The following is a 27,641-nucleotide window of genomic DNA, read 5'->3' as shown; positions in this document are numbered from 1 at the left end:
CCTTTAAGGAGGTATTAACCACCACCTTCACCCACACTGCCAAACCCCCTCTGGCTTGCTTTACCAGCCAGGATAGGCAGGGGCTCTAGGATGCATCCAAGTCGAGGGCCTCTCCAAGGATCTTGTCCACATCCTCGAGCTGTACCAAGTGAAATGAATCCATCAGAATGGGACAAGCAGATGCTCATATTGCGCTCTCATAGACTGCTGCTGGTATGTGTCCAAGTTGGAATTGATCAGAGTGACTTTGTCCACAAAGAACCAAGAAAATGCTTCACAGCGAGCTGCCGAGTTGTCAAGAATCCCTTTTTGAGAGATAGCTCTGCCAGATGGTTCCTTGCAGATGCAATATTGGCTGCAAAGGAAGATTTCTTTGCATTGTCTATTGCCATGGCGTATGCCCTTAGGTAGGCACACAGATGTGTTCAGTCTGACTTGCTATGCTTTGAGTGCCACACGCACTCTAGTTCCCTCTTCTTTTGTTTCATTGTTGCCAGTTCCTCATTGAACTAAGGAGCTGGTTTAGCCTGACTATTCGAGAGTGGACATTCCGGAGCAATTGTGTCTATGGCCATATTCATCTCCCTATTCCAGAGAGGGGCCAGGGTATCAACAGGATCACCTTCCGAGGTGGTGGGAAATTCCCTAAGAGCCATCAGGAATCCATCTGGATCCATAAGCCTCCTGTGGAGGTCCTCCACTGCTGTAGAGGGCAGGGGGCACAGTAAGCCTAATCAGGTGATGGTCAGTCCATGGTAATGGAGCTATGGTAATCTCCTCCACACTGCCACCTTCCTCCCAGCCCTGGTAGAAAACCAAGTCTTGTGTGTGTCCAGCTATGTGAGTAGGACCAGATACTAGTTGGGACAGCCCCATGCTTTCCATGGTGGCCATGAAGTCCTGAGCCGCTCCTGACATTGTGGTCTCTGCATGGATGTTGAAGTCTCCCAACACTATAAACCTTTGGGACTCCAGCACCAGGCCCTAGACCACCCTAGCTAGCTCAGGCAGGGAGACTGTGGAAAAACCATAGCTAAAGCCTCCTCTTTTTGTTTTTTCTTTTCTCTTCTCTACCCTCTTCTACCTTCCCTTCTTCTTTCTCCTGCTCTCTGTATTAAAATTGTATTATGATATAGTGCTTACGTTCAATTCATTCATCATGGGCGAGTTGCATTGAAAAAGCTTCATCATCCAATGTGAGTTTGCATAATCCACAGAGAATACCCTGTTGTGAATAAATCGTAAATAAAATCTATATGAATGCAGACTGGATGTACTGCTCTTTAGCTAGATATTTTCTCAGTGTATAGCTGTAGAAATATCCATTCATGATAGATTGAGTTGCCAGTGATATATAGAATAATAGAATAGTCGGAAGAGATCACAAGATCCACTAGTCCAAACCCATTCTTGCCAAGCAGAGATTCACACCTAAAGCCCTCTTTATCAGCAATAATGTGAAAAGGACCTTTGGATGATTGTTGATTGTACAGGACACCTCAGTTTGATGTTGCAGCAAATAAGACAAATAATATTGTAATTTGCATTAATAAAATTAGTTTCCAAGCCAGGGGAAGCCATAGCCCTCTATACTCTTCATCTGAAGTACTGTGCTTTGGATGCACCATTTTAAGAAGGATATTGACACTGAAAGATAACGATATTGATTCAAGGAAGTGCAACAAAGATGACAAAAGTAAGGAGAACAAAACATGATGAAAGAATAAGAAAGTTGGTTACGTTCAAACTGGTGAAAGGAAGACTGAGAAAATGACATGATTGCTCCATTTAATATCAAAAAGGTGTCACAGAGAGGAGAATGCAGTTTATTATTTTCTGCTCCTGAGGTTAGAATCACATCTAATGTTTTTAAGATACAGGAGGATAGGTTTCAGCTGAACATTAGAAGGAACTTCTTGATGGCAAGATCTGTTCAACAATGGACCCAGTTGCCTGGAAATGTGGTGGGGTATCTTTCTCTGTGGGTCTTCAGAAAATGGGTGTGCTACTGCTGGGGATGGTCTAGCTCATGGATGTCAAACTCTTTTTCATTGTGGGCTACATCAGCCCTATGGTTGCCTGCAGAGGGCTGGTGACTCCATTGATGGAAAATACAGGGGGACAACCATGATTTATTTATTTATTTATTTTCTGTACTTGTATCTTGCCCTTCTCACCCCAAAGGGAACTCAGGGCGGCCTCACTACCGGCAACAATTTGATTCCATACAATTCCAAAAGTGACAATTACAATTAGGGCCAAACATTAAAACATAAATTAATTAAAACAACAAATAAAATCACACAAGTTCCAAATCATAAGTTTTTTACACAGTGGTTAGTGCTCTTTAGTTTTTACATAGTTTGGGTCCCCAGATGTTACTTAACAACAACTACCACTACTTTTGATTTTTCACCATGTGGGCTGGGGCTAATGGGAATTGCAGACCAACAGTACTTATGGCTCTGAGGTTGGGAAAAGCTTAAAGGACATTTTAAAGTCAGACATTATATTCAAAAGCGTTGTATCTAAATCCAGATCCAACCTTTCTGACTAAATAGAACAAACTGCAGCCTTCCAGATGTGGCTGTATCACAACTTCCATAAATTCTTGTCATTATGTCTAATGATGAAGCATACAGTAGTGGTAATCCAGCATCTGAAGGACCACATAAAATGACATGGTGGGTCAGATCCAGCACTCGGGCCTTGAGTTTGACACATATGCTTTTTGTTGCACCCCAAGGCAGCGTGAGCACTGGAAACCAAACAGAGACCAATAATCCTATAATATCTTTATTAAAACAATTATAAATTCAGGAATGAATAAGTGAAAAGGATGAGTGAGCAATAGTGCTTTATAAAAAGGTATGAATTAGTCCAAAGAGTTGAAGAGAAATGTCCAATATTATTGTCCAAAGTCCAGAAACCAAAACACGCTCAAAACTGTTGGAAAGTTCTTGAGCAGGGAAAACAAACAGAAAGCAAGAGTGAATAACAAGGTCCAAAGTCACAAGGAAGTCTTTGATATCAAGGCAGGAATGAGACGAAGCTAAAACCAATATTGATTCAGGAACAAGGCAAGGAAGTGAATTTGAATCGGGAGTCGCAGCCCGGCTTGGCCGCCAGGAACAGGAAACTCGGCTTGGTGAAATCAGGGAACTGGAGTCGGTGAAGTGTTCTCAGGAAATCGCTACATTGACACTGCAAAGTGTTCACAGTGTAGGACACTTTTATGGAACTTAGATCCAATCACAGCGAAGGGAAACCAAACTCCCCAGAGGTTCCCAAGGGAATCTCCTATCCATTATCCCCCTGAGATGCCAAACGTTGACTCCTTCGAAGCCCTTGTTTTTCTGATCTCTGGCGATGCAGAAACTCCCTTCTGTTAAAGGATACATTCCCTGGGGAACTCGGGACATCTGGTTCTACCACGGGAGTTATATTTTCAGTATCTCTTCCAATTAAGGAAGCATCCAAGCTATCAACAGCTGGGCTCTGTAATTGGAAGGAACACTGCGAACTAGGTAAAAAGTCAGAATAAGCTTCATCCTGGTCAAAGTTCATTTCTGAATCAGGTTCAGAACCCAAAGGTGGCTGGGGTATGATGCTCTTGCTGGATTTCCCACATTTACTGGTGGATTGCACTAAATGGTGTATAGGTCCCCATTCGGCATTATGATACTATGTTTCTACATCAACTAAGGTGGGCGTGATGTCCAATTTTTGCTCCATGGTGGGTTGCCCCAGTTAAACATTGAAACTGGAAGTTATTTCCAGTTTTGACTTCTAGTTTTGGTACATCTGCTTTGTCATACGACCTTTTGGGGGGCATGAACATTTGATTGTTTTTAACCAATTTATGCTAAAAATTTAACCTTTCAAAATTTGGGATTTTCCATTGTTCAGTATTGATAAATTTCTGAATCTTGGTCCCCTCTCTCAAATAGCCTAAAGTGTTCAGAATAAAATATTTGATTAGTAAGGGGAGAAGCCTGATAAAGCATATAACACATTCACAGTATTCAAGATTTTACTAAAAAAAAATGGCATTATGACTTTTAAAAACATTTTAAGATGTTTCTATCATGAGATTAGAGAAGATCTAAAGTCTTCAATTTTCTCTTGTCATCATATAATATATTGAGAAGAAGTGATTTGTTTATCGAATTCGATATTATATCTATATGGCAAAGTTTAGTTTTATGTCAGTATAACAGAGCAATCCTGAACACTCAGAAATGAATTATATTGAGTGCACTTTGACCTACTCTTCAATAAACAAATATAAGATTCTGCCAAGGTGTATTGTTGTAATTATGAGTCTTGCTCAGTCCCATGATGGAGATTCTACACTGAATGAATTGCTGGTTAGCATCCAGGTGTAAGATTGCACTGAGCAACACATTGCTAGAGAGGGAATGGTGAATTTCCATTTCTGAAAAATTCAAATATGTTACTAGTCAGAAAGCTGTCTCTCGATGCTCTCAGCAGCCAGTTGTTTTTGCTGCGTTTCTTCCTAACCTTGGGCAAAATGTCCTCCCACTGGCAATAACACTTCATTGTGATGGATGGGGTTGGAGAGGGGGTGGCGGTTCTCCCCTATGTTGTGTTTTGACAAATTCTGTGGGCTTTTCTTACATTAAGATAGTTAAGGTGCTCTAAACTGTGGATTTATCCATGACAACTTATGCTTGTAGAAAGCCACATTAGAGCAGCTCTTTGTCGTCGTAAAATACATCATAAGAAGCTATTTAAATGTATGACGGCAACTGAGGATGTGATATTTGTGCAAGTTTTTAAAAGATCTGGCATGTAGGACAAGGTGATGCTGTGAGCTGATGGCTCGTTCTTTAATTCCAGCCCAAATGGTTTGAAATCCTCTTTACATCTTGAGCAAAAATGAGAGGGTTGATGTAATCCTTGTCCTCATTTGATCTCGGGGTGATGAACAGCCTTGTGCTATAGGAAGACATTGAAAGTTTATGAGTTTCTCTCGGGTGCTGCTGCAGTGTCTTCAATCATTCATTTATGGTTGTACACTATGTTGTCTCTGGGACTTGGGATAACTCATTGAAATTATAATGAGATAGGCTTTTAGCTTGGTAGCAGACCACAGATCTTTTTCTGCCTATGTTTAATACACCTTCATCTTCACAAAGGCTTGCCTAAGGTTACTGTCTTGAATACCCTAAGAGATGTAACCCTGCTGGAGGCAATACTACCAGTGACTCCCAAACTAACTAGTGGAAACAGTTGTCCTTTCTTATATTTTTGACATTTCCATATTGAAACTTGACCCTTTGTTGTCTGATAATTAAATTTAGATCTATAATACTTAATTCAATCCTAGTCATAATAAGCATATGAATGCTCATGATGAATGTTTCTTTCAGTTTCATAGCACTAGAATCTATTGGCAGGAGGCTGGAGACACAGAACATTGTGTACTTCTTCCCATGACTCTTAATTAACTGGAGGAATCTGCTTCAACAGTGTGGGGCAATGGTTCTCAACCTGTGGGTCCCCAGGTGTTTTGGCCTACAACTCCCAGAAATCCCAGCCAGTTTACCAGCTGTTAGGTTTTCTGGGAGTTGAAGGCCAAAACATCTGGGGACCCACAGGCTGAGAACCACTGATATGGGGTGATCATTGCTTGCACTCATGATTTCTGAAAATACAGATAATTTTTAGTGGTCAAAGACTTACCAAAGTACTGTGGAAAGAATTTTCACTGGACTTGACAGTGTCTACTCTTTAAAAAATGGTTCAGAAAAAAATTACAAACCTTATCTTAAGCATTCATACATTTGCAAAGGTTATAGGGCTTTTTGAGAAGCATGATACACAGAACCAAATGCCTGTGTTTTATGATGAGAGTATTTGAAATGTGCATAATTGAGAAAAAATATGCAGAAACACACTTAAGTCGATGGGGGAAAGTGACACAAATTAGATAAGCTGTATAAAAGGTGTAAAAAGGAAGCTAAATGGGTTGAAAAGAAATTGTGCAAATTTCCGTGCAGAAAGTCATGCTATGAAAGAGGGAAGAGAGGAAAAGGCATACAAGGGTCCAGAAAATGCATATTATAAGGATTCAGGAACATTTTGGTGGCCTTTAACCTCAGATAAGCCTAAGGAGAGGGAGTTCTTCAAGTACTGAGGTATCAGGCTGTTTAGGATTTTAAATGTCATTACCAGCACTTTGAATTCAGACCAGAGGAATATTGGCAGCTAGCGCAAATTCCTTTAAACTGCTGTTGTGCAGTTTCTCTGTGATATGAGGTTTCCAAGTCATCTTCAAGGGCATTCCCCTTTGGTCCATGCAGCTGTTAATGTCCTTACTTAGATTTAGACTACACCCAAGAAGCAGGGAGAGAGTTGAAGAATACACAAAGCAGCGATAAACCTATTCCAATGAAATCATTATGGCATCATGAAAGCACTTGGGGTTAAATTTAGGTTAGTCCCAATTGGAGTAGATTGATTGGATCAAAGTGCATTTTGGAAGTCAAAATTTGTGTAAATTCCTTTTATTCAATAGATTTAGTACAGTGGGTCTTGGTATTCACTGGGCATTGGTTGCAGGACCTCCCTTAGATCCCCAAATCTATAGATGTGAAAAGGTATGTAATATAAAATGGCAGAATCAATGTTTACCTTCTGGATATTTTTTTTGGAATATTTTCAAGACATGGATTATTGGATCCATGGGTCCAAAATCCATGTATATGGAGGGCTGATTGTAGATACAATGCTGCATTAAAATGGTTTCCTTATATAAATTGTTTAGAAAACAGCTTGATTGATCGGTCTAGTAAAAATCAAAGCTTACTTTTTGGAATTTTTAATAATGTTTTCATATTGCGGATGGTGGAATCTATGGATGCGGAATCCATGGATACAGAGGGCTGACTTGGATTACAATTGGATTAGTTTTTGCCGTGTTTGAGGAAATACATGTGAGAGTGAATGTATGAAATCTGTGGCTGAATGAGGATGCAGTAAGAAATTTCCTGAAACATAGTAATTTACCCACTGAGAGCAAAGACAAGTGCAGCATGAGAGATTTGTCACAGCTTGGACAGTGAACTTTCCGCCTTGGTTTCCTTTCTGTAAGAGGGGAATTGTAATAACTGCAGTCTGCATAGAGCTCCTGTGAGGTGGAATGAAGCCAATATGATAAGGCACTTCATAGAGTTTGAAGTGCTTTGTGTAATTCATGTTGCTTTGGAGTTCCATCAAAAGGTAACAAGGCCGGAGATGTTTAGAATTTCTGACTCAACTGCTGTTTCCCTCTTCAGCAGAGAACATGGGGTTCTTTAACATTGCCTAGCTGGAGGGAGCTGTTGTTAAAGCTGTCATGCTAAAAGTCAGTTTCCAGTTCCTAGAGCAAAGAATGGTGAAATCATAAAATGTTGCTTTAGCTGTCTCAGAGAGACATTTGAAACTGTTTCATACTGAGGTGCTTATTCTAGTTGACCATTAACTAATCCTTTGCCAGAGTTTCAGGGTGCAGCTATACTACAGAATTGATGCAATTTGAAAGAACTTTTAACTATCATGGCTCAATACTAGGCAATCATGGGAGTTGTAGTTTTATAAGGCCTTTAGCCTTCTTTGCCAAAGAGTGCTGGTGCCTCATCAAACTACAAAAAAACGAGTGCTTGTTTGCATTGGCCCCAAATTCCATATTTACCTTATTTATTTATTTATTTATTTACAGTATTTATATTCCGTACATATAGGGCAAACATTCAATGCCCATAAACACATCGAACTGAGACAGAGACAGACAGACAGACGCAGAGGCAATTTAACCTTCTCCTGAGGGGATGTTCGATTCTGACCACAGGGGGGAGCAGCTGCTTCATCATCCACTCTGATGGCACTTCCTCACTTCCTCATTCCAACGTTGTAAATTAGTTAAACTTGCCTCCCCACTTTTATAAGTGGTACCTTATTTCCTACTTGATAGATGCAACTATCTTTCAGGTTGCTAGGGTCAGCAATGAGCAGGGGCTATATTTTATTTTTAATTGATGGCTGCTCACCCCGCCACGGGCTGGCCTCGAACTCATGACCTCATGGTCAGAGTGATTTATTGCAGCAGCTGTTTACCAGCCTGTGCCACAGCCCGGCCCCTTACCTTACCACAAATGGACCACTGGCTGTCCCCATGATGCATAGCAGCTTCCAGTATGTTGCCCCCCCCCCCCCCAGGTTTAACCTAATTTTGTTGTGCTTTTGACAAAATTGGGGAACTTCAGAGTTTACAGGAAATGCCAGAGCATCCAGTAGCTTTGGGGCAGTCCAATTTGGCTTGATCAACTGCCCAAATGGACACAGCCTCCATCATGCTTTCCCTGCACTCATCCACACAGGGGATGAGAATGGATCATTAAATAGGTTGCAAGGCTTCCATGTGCTCTTTAAGACAGAAGAAACACCCATGTTTAGGTTTGCCAAAGTAAAAACTGGAGAGGTCACCTATTCTTTTAATAGCTGCATAGAACTGGAGATTTCAGCAAGTTTGCTTGCTAGGCAACCAGATAACAAGTAACACGTGCTGAAATGTCTTCTTCTGTGCAACCACTAAAGGGATAAGAGAACACTCCAATTTTCAGCCTGACAAAAATAAACATATTTCTGATAGCCCAAGTAGCCCTCAAAAGTTCTCAGGGCACAAAAGTGCTTCCTCGACCTGCTGTAGTTCCCTATTCATGCAGTTCCCTCCTTCCCCTTCCAAGTACTGCACAACTATATTGCAATTACCTACAGTGCCTTATCTTGGGTTTTTAGGAAAATTCCAATTATTCCAGACACTCACTGGCTGACCATTGCTACTCTTCTTACTATCACAGCTGGAAGCAGGAGGATAATGTATTTGCCTTTAGCTTCCTGAAGGAAAAGCAACCTGTAAACGTCATTAATAAGGGCCCCTGGTGGCACAGTGTGTTAAAGCGCTGAGCTGCTGAACTTGTGGACCAAAAGGTCGCAGGTTCAAATCCCGGGAGCAGAATAAGCGCCTGCTGTTAGCCCCAGCTCCTGCCAACCTAGCAGTTCAAAAACATGCCAATGTGAGTAGATCAATAGGTACCATTCTAGCGGGAAGGTAATGGTGCTCCATGCAGTCATGCCGGCCACATAACCTTGGAGGTGTCTACGAACAACGTCGGTCTTTGGCTTAGAAGTGGAGATGAGCACCAACCCCCAGAGTCGGTCACGACTGGACTTAACGTCAGGGGAAAACCTTTACCTTTTACCTAAATGTCATTAATAATTAATATTATTAAAGCGGCTTCTGTCCCGCTTCTAGCAAACACACCCATCAATACACTGGGCACCAACACAGTGGGGAAACTGGAAGATCCCATTCCAAGTGTTTGTCCAATCTTGGAGCTGGCTTGACCATAGGAATCCAAAGTGTTCTGTTTGGACAGAATACCTTGGTTAACATGTAAACCAGGGTTGAGCATCTATAAGACCTTGAAGATGCCTTGAAGAGCCACCCTCCATCAAAATGTTTCACATTTAATGAGCCTCAAATACCCTGCAGGAGATTTGGGGGGGGGGGGGTAGCCTTGTTTTCTAGAAGGTACGTTAAAATAACAGGAAGTGGTTTCCAGATAGTTTCTGTGTACTTTCTTTTTAAAAAACAACCATCTCTTCATGTCAAATGGCCTGGGGTTGGGTTACAGATGTGGTGAACTATTCCTAATCTTACTAGAAGGTCTTTGAGGACATTTTTTTTCTTACAAAAACTTTGACTTTCAGATACCCTATGGTCTGCCCACCCTGATATGAGCCATCTGGATAGGCTGAAAGAGTGGAAGACCAAGTTATTATAAGTTCACTCGTCATGGTGTGAGATAGCTTTTACAACAACCATGGATGTGAAACCTGGGATCACCTCTTTCTCTGTTGTCCCACATACCTATTTTTAATCTGGTTACATGGGCTATATATATATTAATTACTTCTGACTAACCTTGATAGGTTGCCTTCTTGTTCTTTCACAGTTCACACGCATTCCCTTTGCGTGTGCATATTTAAAAGTCTGGTGATTGAAGGGAGTGAAACCTCACCTCCCTCTGTTCATTTTTATTTTATCAGCTGCCTGGCAGATGAGGTGAGCTGGATATAATATAACAGCGATGAAAGCAAGGTCTCTTAAGGTTGCTGAGTGCATGGCTTTGTTTTCCAAAAGCCTGCTGTTTAAATGCAGTGATTTTCATCTCCGCTAAGATGAAAATCCTTCTACCACCATAATAGAGATCAGAGATGGAGAACTTGTGACCATCGAGGTATTGCACTACAGTTCTCATCTTCTCTCTCCACTGAGTACTTGCCAGTGGTTGTTTCACATTTAAATTAATGTATAATGGAGCAAACCCAGTAACATGCCCTTCACCCTCAAAAAGCTACATTTTGCCAATCAGTCCTGAACTTGAAAATGTTTTGGATGTCAATCTAAATGTAAGTACAGTCTACTGTCGACATTTGTGGGTTTCACTTTTTCAGATTTAATTATTCATGGATTTCATTAATATCACTTTAAACATCTCCTAGGGTATGTCTACACTGTAGAATTAATGCAATTTGACACAACTTGAACTGCCATTACTCAATGCTATGGAATCATGGGCGCTGTAGTTACAAGGTCTTTAGCTTTCTCCTGCAAAATAATGCTGGTGCGTCAACAAATTGCAAGTCTCCTCATAGGATATGGAACTTTTCAAAATTATCAGATATGCAGAATATACTTTTTGATTTGTTTAAGTTAAACTTTTAATCACCAAGGTCATGGCTTCTTTGTTTTGAATCCGGACTCTCAAAATGTTGCTTTCACTATTCCTGCCCACATGGGACACGTGGGAGAGTGTTAACCGTGTCTGAAGAAGATCTGAACTCTAAGCCCCCTCCCTTTGGGCCTCGCAGTTTGCCTGGAACTGACATTGATTGCTCAAATCCAAGATATTACTCTGCCATGAAAAGCATCCTCTTAATATAGTGCAAAGAAGACTAAATCCCCAGAGTAGGAGCTAAAACTAGAATTTATCGAACAAGGCAATGTCTGCTGAGACATTAAACCAGGAATGGAGAAATGTGTGGCCCTTCAGCTGTTCTTGGATTGCACAACCCATGATGAATTATGATGTGAGTTATAGTCCAACATAACCTGGAGAGCAATACAATGCATATCTGTGCATTCAGTGTTGGCAAAATGTCAATGCATGGGCAGGTTTGTGCAAGGGGGGAGGTAGACATAATATGCTGTGCCTGCTATCTATATACGTTGTGTGTTGCAATATATGGAGCAGCCTTATAACATTAAAGTGTTGCAGCCCTACATGGGTCATTGCATAAATTAGAGTAAATGTATGTTCAAGGGATGGGCTTTGCCATTACAATACTACCCTGTCCCACATGTGTATATTCCATAAACCTTTAGTTTCTACAATGGCTAATTCTTTTGAAATACTGGGACGTTTTTCTTCAGCAAAAAGACTGAATGGCCAGGTGACTACAGACAAGTCTATAGTAGCTGGGTAACTCATTCCTTTCTTCTCCAAACTTGATAATGAAGATCATCTGCTATGTTTTACTAAGCTAGAGTAAATATTTTGAATAATCATCAGGGAGTAGAATCACCGAGAAGAATCTCTTGGAATGATTACAGTGCTGAACAAATTTGAATTATTTTCTCTGAAGAATAGGACACACATCAGAACAACCCAAAGTTAACACTGATAAGTTTGAGATTATTTCTCGTATCTTTCCTGTAATATATCGTTTGCAAGTGTCAATAAAAAGGAATTCAGATGTATTGGGAAACAAGAATTAGTAGGCTTCAGAGAATCCCATATTTTGTGGAAGTCCCTTCCTGCAAAGGATACACAAGGGGGCAAAAGAGACGAAGCCAAATGATAATTAAATATACTTGCTGGTTCTAGAATTTTGAGTATCAGACAGAAATGCTGCAGCAAAGATGACAAATACTATTTTATCTTGTATTAACAGAATCAAAATTTCTAAGAGAAGGAAAGTAATAATCCCACTATATTCTACATTGTCAGGCCTCATCTGGAGTACTGCAATCAGTTCTGGGCACCTCATTTCAAGGTGGATATAGACAAGTTGGGTGGGTTCAGAGAAAGGCAATGAGGATATCATCATCATCATCATCATCATCATCATCTTTATTTATAACCCTCCTCCATCTCCCAGAGTGGTTCACATGGGGACCGATCCCAAGAATCAACATATAAAAACAAAAAACAATAACATCATATATAGTTAAGACAATAAAAACATTCATAAAACACATCAGCGAGTATCAGGACAAAAGGTAAAACTATTAATAATTGCAAGGGAAGGCAGGCAGGCCTATATTAATGCACTTTATTTATATTCTGCTTTATCTTCCCAAAGGGACTCAGAGCAGATTAGAGTACAAAGATGCAATGCCTTTTTACACAAATAACGACATACAATATAGATAAGGTAAAAGCCTTCCCTGGAGGCGATACTCAACTTCTGGCCATGAGGAGGTGATCTTGTTCTATTTTTCATGTTGAAGGAGCCTTGCTGTCCGTAGACATCCCCAATCTTTTTTTTTTTGCTGGCATGTGGGGTGCGCCTTTACCTTTCTGCCAAGGCAGTACCTATTGATCTACTCGCATTGCATATTTTCTAACTGCTCAGTTAACAGAAGCTAGGACTGACAATTGGCAGCTCACCCCTACTCGCGGCTTTGAACAGTTGACCCTCTAGTCAGCAGCCTTTCTTGCAGCTAGTGGCTTTTAACTGCTGTGCTAATGCAGCCCCTATGTAGAGAACAAAATATATGGGAAAAGATTGAGGAACTTGGCATGTTCAATCAATAGAGAGAAGAGCGCAGGTTTGTTCTTTGCTGCCCCAGAGGATTTAATGGTTTTAAGTTACCGAATATATTCCAAATGAACTTTAGAAGGAATGGTTCAACCATGAAACCAATTACTTCAAGAGGTGATGGGCTCTCTTTCTCTGGAACGCTTCAGAAAGAGGCCAAATAGCTACCGGCTGAGGATGTTCTAGCTGGACTTCCTGATTTGAAGAGCTAGATATTCCAGGGAACCCCTTACAACTCTATGATCCCATGAATCTGTACAAGATATCTTGAAAAGGCAAGGTGGTAGAATGGCCTGTTTTCAGCTTAGTTTTGTAGAATCTTGCAGGGGGACATGGCTGGGCTAGCAGGAACCCTAAATAGAAGATTCTGCCAGCCCATTTTGTTACATGTGTAGCAAAAACAAAAATTAGTATACCGGTAATTTATATTTGTTGGTGGTCCTTCATCTAGTGCAGTGATGGCCAACCTATGACACGCGTGTCAGCACTGACACGCCTAGCCATTTTTGCTGACACGCTGCCGCATGCAGATTGATTGGATGACTAATGTCTTTTGTGACTAAATTTGGTGTGATTTGGTCCAGTGGTTTTGTTGTTTACTCCATGGGAATTATGCACATTACACACACACACACACACACACACACACACACACACACACACACATATATATATTATTCTGTTATTACTGTAGTATATTACCATATTATTACTATTATATTATTATTATATTATTCATTATTCATGACTACATTGAAACTACAATAGAGAAAAATCAGTGTGGAAACTGCAAGAGGTACATGGAAATAATGGTAGTAAATAGTTTTTGATTTATTAAATACAGTTATATATTACAATTATATATTTTTGTTATTTAAACTATACATATTGCAAAATTATAGGTTTTTTTCTCAAAGTGACACACCACCCAAGTCATGCTAGGTTTTTTGGTGAATTTTGACACACCAAGCGCAAAAGGTTGCCTATATCTAGTGAGTTCATGGCAGCATTAATGCCTTTTCCTCCATAATAGTCCTGTAAGGTCAGTAGCAGCTATTACATTTATCACCCAAAATGACATTCCGGCAACAATAAAACAATGATTCTCTATATTAAAACATTAAAACAGTGAGAATAAAAATGACAAACTGTAGCTTTAGCTATAAGCAATATCCATACAGTTAGCCCCTTCACCTTGGGGCCATTACATTGACCTATTGACTTATGGGATGCCTGTTCACAAAACCCCTAGTTGAGTTATTGCAGCCTCTGAAACTGCAAAAAACAAAAACAAAAAAGTAACTCACCAAATGGCGATAACTTAATGTTACTCCCTGTGCTTTTCTCTGATCATACAGCATAACAAGCAGACTCATCTGTTGTGTATCTGGAACAAAGGTAGTAGTATATATAGCGATGACACAAGATGATTGTACACATATGATATGGGAGGGAGAGTATGCTTGCTTGGGGGAAGTGATGCACCCAAATGGCTCTTATGTAGGCTCTTTTATAATTTATGCTGAGTACAAAGTGGTGTGGTCACCAGTGGATATGATCTGATGTGATCCTGCCCTCTCCATGAGTGTTGGGTGAATAGTTAGGCAGCATGAATATAGAGTCCCATGAATCTCACTCTGGGATAGTGATGGATTTGGTTTTTGAAGTGGAAGTGAATATAAAAGTACCGTTGTTTTAGTAAGAAAGGAGTCCCCATTCAAACTAGGGGTGCTCTTCCAAGACAGGGAACATTTTGAGCCAAAGGACCAAATTCAATCTCAGACAAGTCCTTGAGGGTTGCATTCCAGAGATGGAACACAAGGTTTACAGGCTAAAGGCTAAAGATGAAGCTAGAAACTTCATGATGTATTAGGTCAAATGTCCTACTTAAAGATCCAGAGGTGGACTATCATGTAGTCAGACTGGTTGATGGGTTTGATGATTATGATTATAACACTGCCACTACTACTACTTCTACTACTACTAAGACTATTAATAGCAATAAAAGAAGTGATGAGTGGAGTGCCATAAGCAGGGTTCTGTCCTGGGCCCGGTTCTGTTCAACATCTTTATTAATGACTTAGATGAAGGGTTAGAAGACGTGATCATCAAGTTTGTAGACGACACCAAATTGGGAGGCATAGTTAATACTCCAGAAGACAGGAGCAGATTCAAAATGATCTTAACAGATTAGAGAGATGATTGGCCGAAACTAACAAAATGACATTTATCAGGGACAAATGCAAGATATTCCACTTAGGCAGAAAAAATGAAATGCAAAGATACAGAATGAGGGATTCCTGGCTCGACAGCAGGATGTGTGAAAAAGACCTTGGAGTCCTCATGGCCAACAAGTTAAACATGAGCCAACAATGTGACACGGCAGCTAAAAAAGCCAATGGGGTTTGGCCTGCATAAATAGAAGTCTAGTGTCTAGATCCAGGGAAGTCATGCTCCCTCTCTATTCTGCCTTGGTCAGACCAGACCTGGAAAACTGTGTCGAATTTTGGGCATCACAATTGAAGGGAGATGTTGACAAGATGGAATGTGTCCAGAGGAGGGTGACTAAAATGATCAAGGGCCTGGAGAACAAGCCCTATGAGGAGCGGCTTAAAGAACTGGGCATGTTTAGCCTGCAGATGAGAAGGCTGAGAGAAGACATGATGAGGGCCATGTATAAATATGTGAGGGGAAGTCATAGGGAGGAGGGACCAAGCTTGTTTGCTGGTGCCCTGGAGACTAGGACGCAGAACAATGGCTTCAAACTTCAGGAAAGGAGATTCCACCTGAACATTAGGAAGAACTTCCTAAGTGTGAGAGCTGTTCAGCAGTGGAACTCTCTGCCTCAGAGTGTGGTGAAGGCTCCTTCTTTGGAGGCTTTTAAGCAGAGGCTGGATGGCCATCTGTCGGGGGTGCTTTGAATGCGATTTTCCTGCTTCTTGGCAGGGGGTTGGACTGGATCGCCCATGAGGTCTTTTCCAACTCTATGATTCTATGATTCAGTGTCATTGTCAGAATCATAACAATCACTATGCCAGACCTTGACATGGAAGGGCAAACCCTTGTGGCAGCACAGTTGATATTACAGGGGTGATCTTGCAAAGGGTAGCCCCTGGCAATGTTATTGATACTCACTGGAACAATTAAGCCATTCAAATAAAATAAAAATAATTAAAAAAACAGTCTAACAAATGAGGGAAATATATTTAAATACTATCTTTTCAAGATAGTGTCCTTGCTCTGAGATTCCTTCTCAACCTGAAGGCCAGAGAAGATGATCCAGGTCATGAGAATCCTAAGTGAATGTAAATATTAGTAAGAACTACATGTTAACCATTTTATGCATTTCATAGCCAAGTCTCAAGCCTCCACAAGCTTGCTCTTAGGTACTGTACAAAACATTAAACTGATCTTATCTAGAGTTAGAAATCTTAGGTGGCTTTTGGTTGCAGCCAGTACTTAGAAATATTATCCCAGAGAGATCAACAGGACTAAACACTTTTGCCATATATCTTAGAGCTAGTTGTTATTGCTGTGAAGACACTCAAGCCAGAAATCACCTGCTGGTGAGTTGTTCTGACTTCGGGTGTGCCAAAGAAGCAGACTTGTGTGTGTAATGCGAGTTCTTTTCTTTTGTCTTTTTTAATTTTAGAATCAACATTGTCCTATGTTAGGCAGCTGGAAGCAAGAGTAAGACAGCTGGAGGAGGAAAATCGCATGCTGCCCCAGGTGGGTGATTTCTATTGCTAGGCACATTAGCTTGTAGCACAGGCCCATAGCTAGAATATTGACAGGCTCCTGTCAGTGGGCTCTTCACTGTGTCGAGTGCTGATCTCTTGGCTCAGTGGTTGAGTGAATCCAGACACATATTATGAGATGTGTGATCAATTTAATTATCATCAGGAATTACTGTTAGGGGCCACATGTTTGGAAAAGCACAAACTATCAGGTGAGAAGCCTGGAACAAGCAATGGTTGTCAACCTTTGGTCCTCCAGATGTTTTTGATATGAACTCCCAGAAGCCCTTAGAATACACAGCGGAAATAGACTCAGTCAATGAAATCCAAACACATTTAGAGGAACCAAGGTGGATAAACACTAGGGGAGCTGGAGCATTCCAGCCAGAGGTCAAGCTGCAAAAATAGGAGCCAAAGTGAGAAAGGAAGGTGATCAGGATTTAGTTTAGTAGGGATTGGGTTACTCAGAATGGAGAGCAGTTCCCATGGCTGAAGTTTTTTAGAGTCAAGCAGAAGTGTTCTTGCTTCTCTTGGCTACATGTCCAGGTGATGATTCAGCTAAAGGGCTTGTAATGCTACTAGTGTGACTAATCCATTTAACAATCCATTCTTGTTGCAGACTAGGAGGTACATGAGCTTGGCTCCTAGGAATTCCAATTTAAATCCTTTTGTGTTGATCTGTCCTTCTCATTGCAAACTCTAAAGATGGTTACCTATGGAAATGGTAACCATCGGGGCTGGGCTGTGGCGCAGGCTGTTGAGCAGTTGCAATAAATCACTCTGACCATGAGGTCATGAGTTCGAGGCCAGCCCGTGGCAGGGTGAGCACCCGTCAAAAAATAAATAAATAGCCCCTGCTTGTTGCTGACCTAGCAACCTGAAAGATAGTTGCATCTATCAAGTTGGAAATAAGGTACCACTTATAAAAAAAGTGGGGAGGCAAGTTTAACTAATTTACGACGTTGGAATGAGGAAGTGCCATCAGAGTGGATGATGAAGCAGCTGCTTCCCCCTGTGGCCAGAATCGAACATCCCCTCAGGAGAAGGTTAAATTGCCTCTGCGTCTCTCTGTCTCGGTCTCTGTTTGATGTGTTTATGGGCATTGAATGTTTGCCCTATGTGTGTATAATGTGATCCGCCCTGAGTCCCCTTTGGGGTGAGCAGGGCGGAATATAAATACTGTAAATAAATAAATAAATAAATAAATAAATAAATGTGTGTATGTAGCTGAAAGGGCCACCTAGAAACAGGTGGGAGACATTGGGAACACCCTAAATTTTTGATATACGCCCACAATTTTCTTTTAACCCCCTCCCCCCTTTAGACCAGTTGCCTAGTATTTGTTTAAAGTTAAATACTAGTTGTAAAAGAAAGCAGAAAGAGTAAGTGAAAGAATAAAATTACTCACCACAAGAAGAGGGCTAGCTGTGTGGCCGGTGCTCTGAGTTTTCAGGGTTTCATTGTCTGTATACTTGTCTGTATTTATTCCAGTACCAGGGCATTGCTGTTTACTAATAGGAGTGTCAAGACAAATATTTCAGATCCCTAGCAATGTGGAAAATGGCTAATCTGAAATGAGTGTGCACAATCATGGCCCACCATTTTGACCTTTTACAGCAGAGATGGAAGAAACAATTACTGGGGAAGGGAGAGGCTATGCTAGGATGCTGTTTATGTACATTCTCCATGGCTCGCATCCTGTTGGTGACATATCCAGGCATGCATCCACCGTGCATCTGCATATGCCTTTCGCTGGTTATTCCAGAGATTGGTATTCTTTTCTGAACTCCATAATGACCAAACCCTCCCTGATGCATTGTTCAGCCACCTCTCCCGCCCCAACTATTGTATGCATGGTTGGTCTGGCTACGTTCATCATAGTAAATGAATTGAGAAATCCTCTACTAGTCTCCTTGTGAAGAGAAAAAGCAGAATATGAATAAACATAGACATAAAGACAGAAATTAATAATAATAATAATAATAATAATAATAATAATAATAATAATAATAACAACACAATCTTCTGGTATCTTCTATAGGTATCAGTGGATGATGAAATCACTCTATATCTGACTATGAGGATATAGCCAGATACTTCTCCAGTACTCTTTACTCTTCCACTAGCCACTTAATGGCTATAGGAGATCTAAAATGTTTGAATTGTGAGTGAGGAAGAGGGAAGTACATAGTATATTTCTGCATGTAAAACTATTGCATTATACCAGTGGTTTTCAACCTGTGGGTTCCCTGATATTTTGGCCTTCAACTCCCAGCTGGCAAACTGGGTGGGGTTTCCGGAAGTTGTAGGCCAAAAAAACCTGGGGACCCACAGGTTGAGAACCACTGGATTATATGGTGTTCTAAAAATATTTTAATCCATGTGGCCCATGGTATGTTTTCAGTGCCTTCAGCATGAAATATGGAACAGTAGACATGGCTGATATATCTTGGAGAGAATAATGGGATTATATGACCTGGAATCAGGATGTAGAGTTGCCATTGAACCTTTTCGAAAAAACCATATTGAGTAGTGAATAAATGTTCCTCTTTTTATTTTATTAAGCAACAAATGGAATTTACAGATTATAAAATGCTCTACTGGGCTTGACAGGTGGGATAAGGGAATGGGGGAGGTGAACACTACCTACAAAAACAGTCAATAGGCATAAACAAGAGGGGAAAATAGTATTAAGTGTTCCTTTTTGAGTATATTAGAGTTTGGAAAGTTACGTTTTCTGACTGTAGTTCCCAGAATTTTCCACTATGGTCAGTGGGCATGCTAATTATGAAGATTCGAGAGGTAATAGTCCAAAAAAGGGAACCCTTTCCAAGTTGTGAATATAATATAGGAGTATTAAGATACTACTTCAAAACTTTTGATATGACTAGTGAAATATCTTGAGATTAAATTTGCCACATAACTTTTGCTTCAGGCTAAATTTTGAAACAGACTTGACACAGGATTTGTATTTCTACCATATTCATTCATTAGGGTTCTTAGGGGAAAGGCTCTGGTGGCTGGCAGTCTTTGTATCAATGTGGGCAATTGTGGTGGATCTGGGAGCCCCTTTCCGCCTTAGGATCATTTGGAGGAGACATAGGTCCCTTCTACACTGCCATATAATCTAGATTCAAAGCAGGTAATCCACATTACCTGTTTTGAGCTGGATTATATGAGTACACTGTCATATAATCCAGTTCAAAGTAGATAAACTCGATTTTATGTCACAGTATAGAGGGGGCCATATACATTTTAGCATTCCAAAATGAAGGGGTTGTGGTACAAAGTCCATTTTTTAAGTTTAGCTTTTAAAATAATAAACACCATGAAAGGGGGGATTTTTTTGAAAGGCAGATTGCCTCTTGGGGGCCTTTTTTTGAAGGCAAATGTTGCATTTGATGGTTCATGCATTAATATTTGAGTAGATCTGCTGTTCACAAAGTGGAATATCTCAAGAAAAAGAGGGAACATTGTAATCCTATAGAGAGCCACATTGGTCTCTTATTCCATTTATTCCATCACACAAAGGCCAGAGATGGGGAGTTAAGGAGTAGTTTGTTTTGGTACAAACCTCCCTAGAAGGAGGGGCTTATAGGGAAATCAGTTTGCACATACAGCTACATTTGTGAAAAAAGGTTTTATTTACTTTATTGTATGAGAATCTAATCCTGGATGCTCCAACAGAAGAGTTCCTATACATCAGAGGATTCACACAACCACCTTGCCCCCATTGAACATATCTACTATATCATTTGACACATGGATGGTACATATATCAGTAGCACACTGAGTTTTGTCTGTGGGATGAGATTCATAACAGCTCTTTTGAAGTTTAGGGGAAAAAAGGATATACTGCCCAGCTGACACGGGAGCCAAAAATTACCATTGGGAGCATCTAGATTAATCTGGTCCTGGACAAGCAGAGTGCTTCAGTTTAGTCCCAAACTTGAAGCAAGTCCAATTCTTCAACATGCTGCTACAAGTATTGCCTTGCCTTGGGTTGTTGTGTGTTTTCCGGGCTGTTTGGCCATGTTTCAGAAGTATTCTCTCCTGACATTTCGCCCACATCTATGGCAGGCATCCTCAGAGGTTGTGAGGTATATTGCCTTGCCTTGTTTTACAGTTCCTCCATTGTGTTATGTTGATGCCTTGCTAAGGACAAGAAGAAGTTCTCTTGTTCAGCTGTTAGAGTAACTTTAGCTAGAATCTGTGGCCTTCTGTTAAACCCAAAAAGCCCGAAGGAGGTGTGGTGACAAGGTCATTCTGTCTGTTGTGGCCTCAAGGTATAAGTTTTTGAAGCTCTGCTCTTGTTTCTTTTGTTAACTAATTGGTGTTTGTCCTCTGGTAGAAGCTAAAAGAGTGCCTTTGTGAGACTGTTTTAACCCTGGCTGCTTTGGCAAAGCAGTTGGAGAGGAGAAGGCTCTGTGTGTGAGAAAGACAGAAAGATTTGAGAGAATACAAAAGAGGCATTTGTTAGGTAGCCTGTTGGCTGTTGTTGTCTGAACATCAATGTGTATTTGTCCAGGTTGACTTGCAATAAGGCTCTGCATAGAATCCTTGCTTTTCTTCAAAGACAATACACACAGGTAGGAGATAGGAGGTGATGTGTTGTGGGACTGCTTCCATCCATGTGATTTCCCTGAATTCTGTGTGACTATATGAGTGGACATGATCAGTCAGGATAATATTTTCAGGCTATCATGGAGCCAGATCCTTGATCTCTGTGTAACAAAGTTGGGCAACTTCCAAAGGTTTGGAGCAGGGGTCCCCAAACTAAGGCCCGGGGGCCGGATGCGGCCCTCCGAGGTCATTTACCTGGCCCCCGCCCTCAGTTTTATAATATAATATATTGTATATACATATAATATTGATAATATTATAATGTAATACAATATAACACTAATAATGATACCACATAATAATATATATTCTATATTACATATAATATTACTCATAATATTACAGTATAGTGGTACAGTTCAATATAATAATACATAATGCTAATATTGTGCTATGCTAATAATATAATATATTGTATGTACATATAATTTGTAAGCCACTCTGAGTCCCCTTTGGGGTGAGAAGGGTGTGATACAAATGTAGTAAATAAATGCAGTAAATAAATAATAAATATATAAATAAATTTGAGACTTAGGCTCACCCAAAGTCTGAAATGACTTGAAGGCACACAACAACAACAACAATCCTAATTAACTTGACTATCTCATTGGCCAGAAGCAGGAGCACACTTCCCATTGAAATCCTGATAAATGTATGTTGGTTAAAATTGTTTTTATTTTTAAATATTGTATTGTTCTTTCATTGTTCTTCTTCTTGTTGTTGTTTTTGCATTACAAATAAGACATGTGCAGTGTGCATCGGAATTTGTATTTTTTTTTAAATGAAAATCCGGCCCCTCAACAGTCTGAAGGATTGTGGACTGGCCCTCGGTTTAAAAAGTTTGAGGACCCCTGGTTTGGAGAGTGCAACCTCCCAGTCTGGCTATTAGAGAGCTAAATGGGAGAGACCTTTGTTTTGGTTCAGTTTTGATAAGTATATCATTTTTTCATATTTAGAATGGAATTTAAAAAAATGATAGGAATAGAAACCTGAAAGAGTCGTCCATTCAAATACAGAGCTTTGAATCGTTAAGTCATAAAAGTTTTGCTTGGAATCTTTCTATGTTCAGCAATGTTCATATGGAATCATGGTTTTCTGTGCATGTTCCTTCAAGTTGTCTTCCGACTTATGGTGACCCCATGAATTCCATAAGCTTTTCTTAAGCAGGGAATACTCAGATGTGGCTTTGCCAATTCCTTCCTCTGAAATATAGCTTATTTCCTTTCTGAAAAGCTCATCATTTATAACGTGTATGCAGCAAGTGGGTAACATATTTCTCTCTGTGATGGGAATAGCTGGATCTATTGAATTCAACTGGAGCACAGAGGTGAACATTTCATTTCAATTCATTTTGATAAATTTATCAAGAGTCATAAATCACATATTCAGGATAGAAAGACGTAAGGGTTTAAAAAACCCACTGAGAATAGGAGAAAGCCAAACTGATAGATTTTCCCATTACTATCAGGAATCTCTGCAAATTATTTCTCCTGGAATCCGTTCAGTAGTCTGCATATATTTCATAACAAATACATTATGACAACCACAGTTTTTGCAGGTGCTTGGAATGGGCAGCTGATATATTCAGCAGATTCCTAATCTGTATGTATCAGTAGAACTAAAATAATTAAAAAGTGCTTTCTGATACTCTCTGGGAAATCACTTTTAAAAATCTGATTCATAGATTACCCCTCTCAGAAGCATGAAGCTTGCCTCCCAATGTTTACTGCTCTATCTGTTGCTCCCATGTTAGAAGGGAGATGCTTGGAGGGGCAAAGTCCTTCATCTACTGGAGCGCAAATAACATCATCGCTAAGATCTGTAGAAGTACCTCGGGTTATATGAACAGGAGTATGGCATCCAGATGAAGGGATCGTAAGTGCATCACTTTTTCCAGCTTTGGATAGATCTCACCTCAATTGAAGAAGCATATTTATAAGCTCAAATGTGTCAATAGGAGAGTGACCAAGATAGTAAAAGGTCTAGAAATAAAATCCTACAAGGAATGGTTTACAGAGCTTAGTATGTCTAGTAAAGGTAAAGGTTTCCCCCTGACATTAAGTCCAGTCGTGACCGACTCTGGGTGGTGGTGTTCATCTCCATTTCTAAGCTGAAGAGCCAGTGTTGTCCGTAGACACCTCCAAGGTCATGTGGCCAGCATGACTGCATGGAGCGCTGTTACCTTCCCGCTGGAGCGGTACCTATTGATCTACTCACATTGGCATGTTTTCGAACTGCTAGGTTGGCAGGAGCTGGGGCTAACAGCGGGCGCTCATTCCGCTCCTGGGATTTGATCCTGGGACTTTTTGGTCCGCAAGTTCAGCAGCTCAGCGCTTTAACACACTGCACCACCAGGGGCCTGTTTAGTTTAGTATGTCTACAAATCTTGAAATACAAATTGAAGGAATTTCATGTAAAAAGAGGCAAGTTTGTTTTCTGCTAGTTGAGACACTAGGATATTTGGCAGTGGGTTCAAATTGCAAGAAAAGAGAAGAATTTCTAGATGATTGGATGTACAGCTCGGAATAGTCTCAGAAGTTGTGGACTCCTTTTCACTGGAGGTCTTAAAAGGAGACTAGATAGCCATCTTTCAGAAGTATATTAGCTCTCTATTCCTGTATGGCAAATGTTTGGATTAGATATCCTTTGTAGTCACTTCCAATTCCATGATTCTATGTTTCCGTTTTACAGGCACTCAGGTAAATTGGAATATACTTTTCTTTACTGGTGTGGGAGTCATGATATAGACATCAAGTCAATGACTGAAAGGGGCGACGGTTGTTCGTTTTTTTCCTGCTTAGTCATGAAATTGCAACAGCAACAGAAGACCTGTTGAAGAGGCACACCTTATTATTTTCCAGGCATTACTAAACTTGCTTTTGTATTTATATCTGTGCTTTCAGTAAATAGAATCCAAAGCAATTGACTAAAACCTCTCATTATAACATTTTTTGTTCTACTTAATAAACATTGCCAGGCTTTGCTCGTTTTCTGGCCATTTTCATATGCAAACCAGAGTCCCATGGTGGCTATCCCATGACACACAGCCACTTCTGGTGGCTACTCATGGGAATCCATCTTGCCAATGTGCAAAGACGAAGAGAGGAGTCAACTTTTAGGAGTCAAGTGTTCCCTGACTCTTGATTAGAGAAAGTGATAGGAAGCTGAGGAAAGCCAGAAAAAAATGGGGAAATGACAAGGGATGTCTGGTCACCCGTGACGATGGACTTTTCCAGGATGGGCCCCTACTCTTCAGGACACTTTCTCCCACTTTCCTCTGCTCCACTCACTCTTCCCTTCTGTCCATGAGATAATGTCACAAGAGCCCAGAGAATAGCACAGAAACAACTTGAGCATACAACAAGAAAGTTACAAAACAATTTTCCCACTGTTTTTTAAAGCTTTTAGAAGTGATTTCTGGGGTCTGGGATGGGTGAAAGTGGGAGAAAACTAATATTGGTTCAGAGAGCTAGTGAAGGTTGTATGAAAGTTACAACTTTTTAAAGAAGAAGGTGGGATGAATACTAGACAGTAGGGATGATGGCAGGAGAGCCATTAGTAGTTTCTTGCTTCCTTCTCCTCTTCTACCTTCTCCTTGTTATACAGTATGACATCCATATCCATGGCGGATACATTTCCAGACTTACTGCAGATACCAGATAATAGCAGATGTTATTGAAATGTATGACTTCTGGTCCAAGCATGCGATAGAGTTGCACTGGAGATCTTACTGATTCCTAGAAAACACTCCTCCAGTATATTTCTATGATAACTTCTGGTAGAAGCATACCATTGAATTATACTGAGGACCTAACCCTATACAGCCCTATACAGCAATGCTGAGAGTTGCAGTTCAGTAATGTCTAGAATGCTAAATGTTGTTCACCACCTCATCTATAGCATTCCTCTGAAATGCATGATCGGACACAGAATGCTACACAAGTCTATGAGGCAGAAAGCATATTGCAAATGGCATTGGCCAGGACTATAATTCATGAATGCTTTCACTTCCACTTGTGACTGAACTGGGCAGGATCCAAGCTCCCTCTGAATCTGTGACCATAAATGGAAGCGCAGGGAAACAGGTCCTTCTCAAGGCTCCCAAAGCTTATAGTTCTTCCACAGATCATGACAAAAAGAATTGGCTGGTCAAACCCAAGGCATGTGTTTCATCACAGCACATCTAAACACAAAGCTATGTGAGCCTTCTGTGTGAAAATATAATCAGAGAGATCTGGTGATATTGCCGGCTGTACTTGGCATTGTTAATATTTACCCTGCAAAGTGCATCTTGGAAATGTCTTCTGTGACACAGAGTAATGCTTCTGAAATAGTCTTTATTGAAGTCTTGCTTCCCAAATTCTGTTTTGGCATGACACTGGCCTTTCTTGTCTTCAGTTCTGTATTTAAGGCTTAAAAGTGCCTGAGAAGCCATAGACTAGAAGTAAATCTGTTATTATGCGGTACTATGTCTTCTGATTGAAATTGGGTAATATGGTGACATAACATGAAATGTTTCAGAGCATTCAAATATCTCAAGAAAGCAAGCTTTCAGAACATTTGCAAAAATTTTTTTTAGGAAAGCTCAATTTCCAGATTACAGAGTTTTGGATATTGCTTATGCTGGGTTGGGGATTCTGAGAGCCATAATTTAAAATAAACACTATCTCTAGCCTTGTACTCCTAGTTTAGTTTCTGTGACAAAAGCAGCTGGACCACTGTGGCTTGAGTCCATAGGGACAAGGCAAGCAAGAAGGTATCAAGAGGAGGATGAGCAAAATGATAAAAAATCTGGAAACCATCAATTCTGGGGAAGAGAAAGTTAAGCAGTTACATGATAGTCATGTAGCTTATTTCAATGCTGGAGAATCCAGGATTATCTGCGAAAGCCTATTGGTTGCATTTATGGAGTAGATCCAGTGGGAATTGTGTGTGGACCCCATTGACGTGTTTTGATTGGAAAGGCTAGATTTGTGAAATGACTAATTCTTTCACTGCCAAAACGAAATCCTCAAGATACAAATACTGCTATGTGAGGCTTTTTTCCTTTTATAGAAAATGCTTCCTGTTAATGTACCTGAGACATGCCATTTTCCAAATAGTGTTGCATGGTGATAGGCATCAAATTATGTGTGGCATGATTCTACATATGTTTTACTTGGAAGCAAATTTCCACTGTGAATGTGGAGACGTGCTTAAGATTCTGAACAATTTGTTCATTCTGCATTTGAGAAATGTTTCTTTTTTAATGCTAAGCTCATTGAGCCAGTGTCATACTGACTTAAGTAAGAACCTAAATATATGGATCAGGATTTTATTGTGTTGGGAATGGTAGAAATACAGAAAGAGTTGAAAACAGAACAATGTTTTATCAAATGATGCAGTTAGAAAAGACGTTGTTTGCACCAAGGCAAACATCATTTTTGGTTAAACTTGTCCCGCTGTTTGTTTTTAAACTTGTCCTGCTGTTTGTTTTCAAAAAGAACAAAGCCGGAAAGTAGCTAGAAATAATACTCAGATCCACCCACCCATTTAGATATGTGGGTACATGCACATACGTAACTTTAACTGACACCTTTTAAGAGAAATTGGTTTCCTTGTGGATGTTAGAGAAAAAGGAGAGGCAAGATAGGGGAGGAGATCAGACTTATGGGAGTGACTGGTGTTTTTGGAAATATAATATTCTTAGTTGATTAGCTCATTGAAATGTCACTGTTGAATGTTTTTATGTTGAATGTTTTATATTGTGGAATGATATTTTAAATTTTAAGTCGCTCGGAGCACTCTGGTGGAGAGCGACTAATTAAGAAAGTGAAGTGAAGTGAAGTGAAATGTTTATATCTTGCCTTATTGCTTATTACAGGGCCGCAGTGGCACAGCGGATTAAACTGCTAAACTGCCAAACTTGCTGACTGGAAGGTCGGAGGTCCAAATCTGTGGGACGGAGTAAGCTCCCGTAGTTAGCCCCAACTTCTGCCAACCTAGCAGTTTAAAAACATGCAAATATGAGTAGATCAATAGGTACTGCTTTGGTGGGAAGGTAACGGTGCTCCATGCAGTCATGCCAGCCACATGACCTAGGAGGCGTCTACGGACAACAGTGGCTCCTTGGCTTAGAAATGGAGATGAGCACCAACTCACAGAGTCGGAAACAACTAGACTTAATGTCAAGGGGAAATCTTTAGCATAGCACCATCAATGTACTTGGTACTCTACAAAGTAAAATAACAAGAAAAAATAGTCAAAGAAATATGCATATATGTGTACACACATAAACACATGTGATGGAAAGAGTAATATAAATATAAAACTATTGTAATACAATTGCAAAACAAATTATCCAAATAGAAATACAAAGAACTCCAATATAATATTCAATAAAATGAC

The 27,641-nt window shown here is 40.2% G+C and overlaps 1 protein-coding gene across 5 annotated transcripts in view; it reads left to right on the top strand.

The window, feature by feature from the left end:
- ccdc85a (coiled-coil domain containing 85A) overlaps nucleotides 1-27,641 on the top strand; it is a 179,331-nt gene that overhangs the window by 102,288 nt on the left and 49,402 nt on the right. For 3 of the 5 annotated variants that reach the window (XM_062970312.1, XM_008102730.3, XM_062970333.1), the window contains one exon: nucleotides 16,547-16,623. The exons of the other annotated variants lie outside the window; for them this stretch is intronic. In XM_062970312.1, coding sequence (XP_062826382.1) covers nucleotides 16,547-16,623 — 77 coding nt within the window. Of the gene's footprint in view, nucleotides 1-16,546; nucleotides 16,624-27,641 lie in introns of those variants that run through there. 5 annotated transcript variants of the gene reach the window in all.

This window comes from Anolis carolinensis, chromosome 1 (genome assembly GCF_035594765.1).
Source record: "Anolis carolinensis isolate JA03-04 chromosome 1, rAnoCar3.1.pri, whole genome shotgun sequence".
In the NCBI taxonomy this organism is placed as follows: Eukaryota; Metazoa; Chordata; class Lepidosauria; order Squamata; family Dactyloidae; genus Anolis; species Anolis carolinensis.
This window is presented reverse-complemented; position numbering and strand designations above follow the sequence as displayed.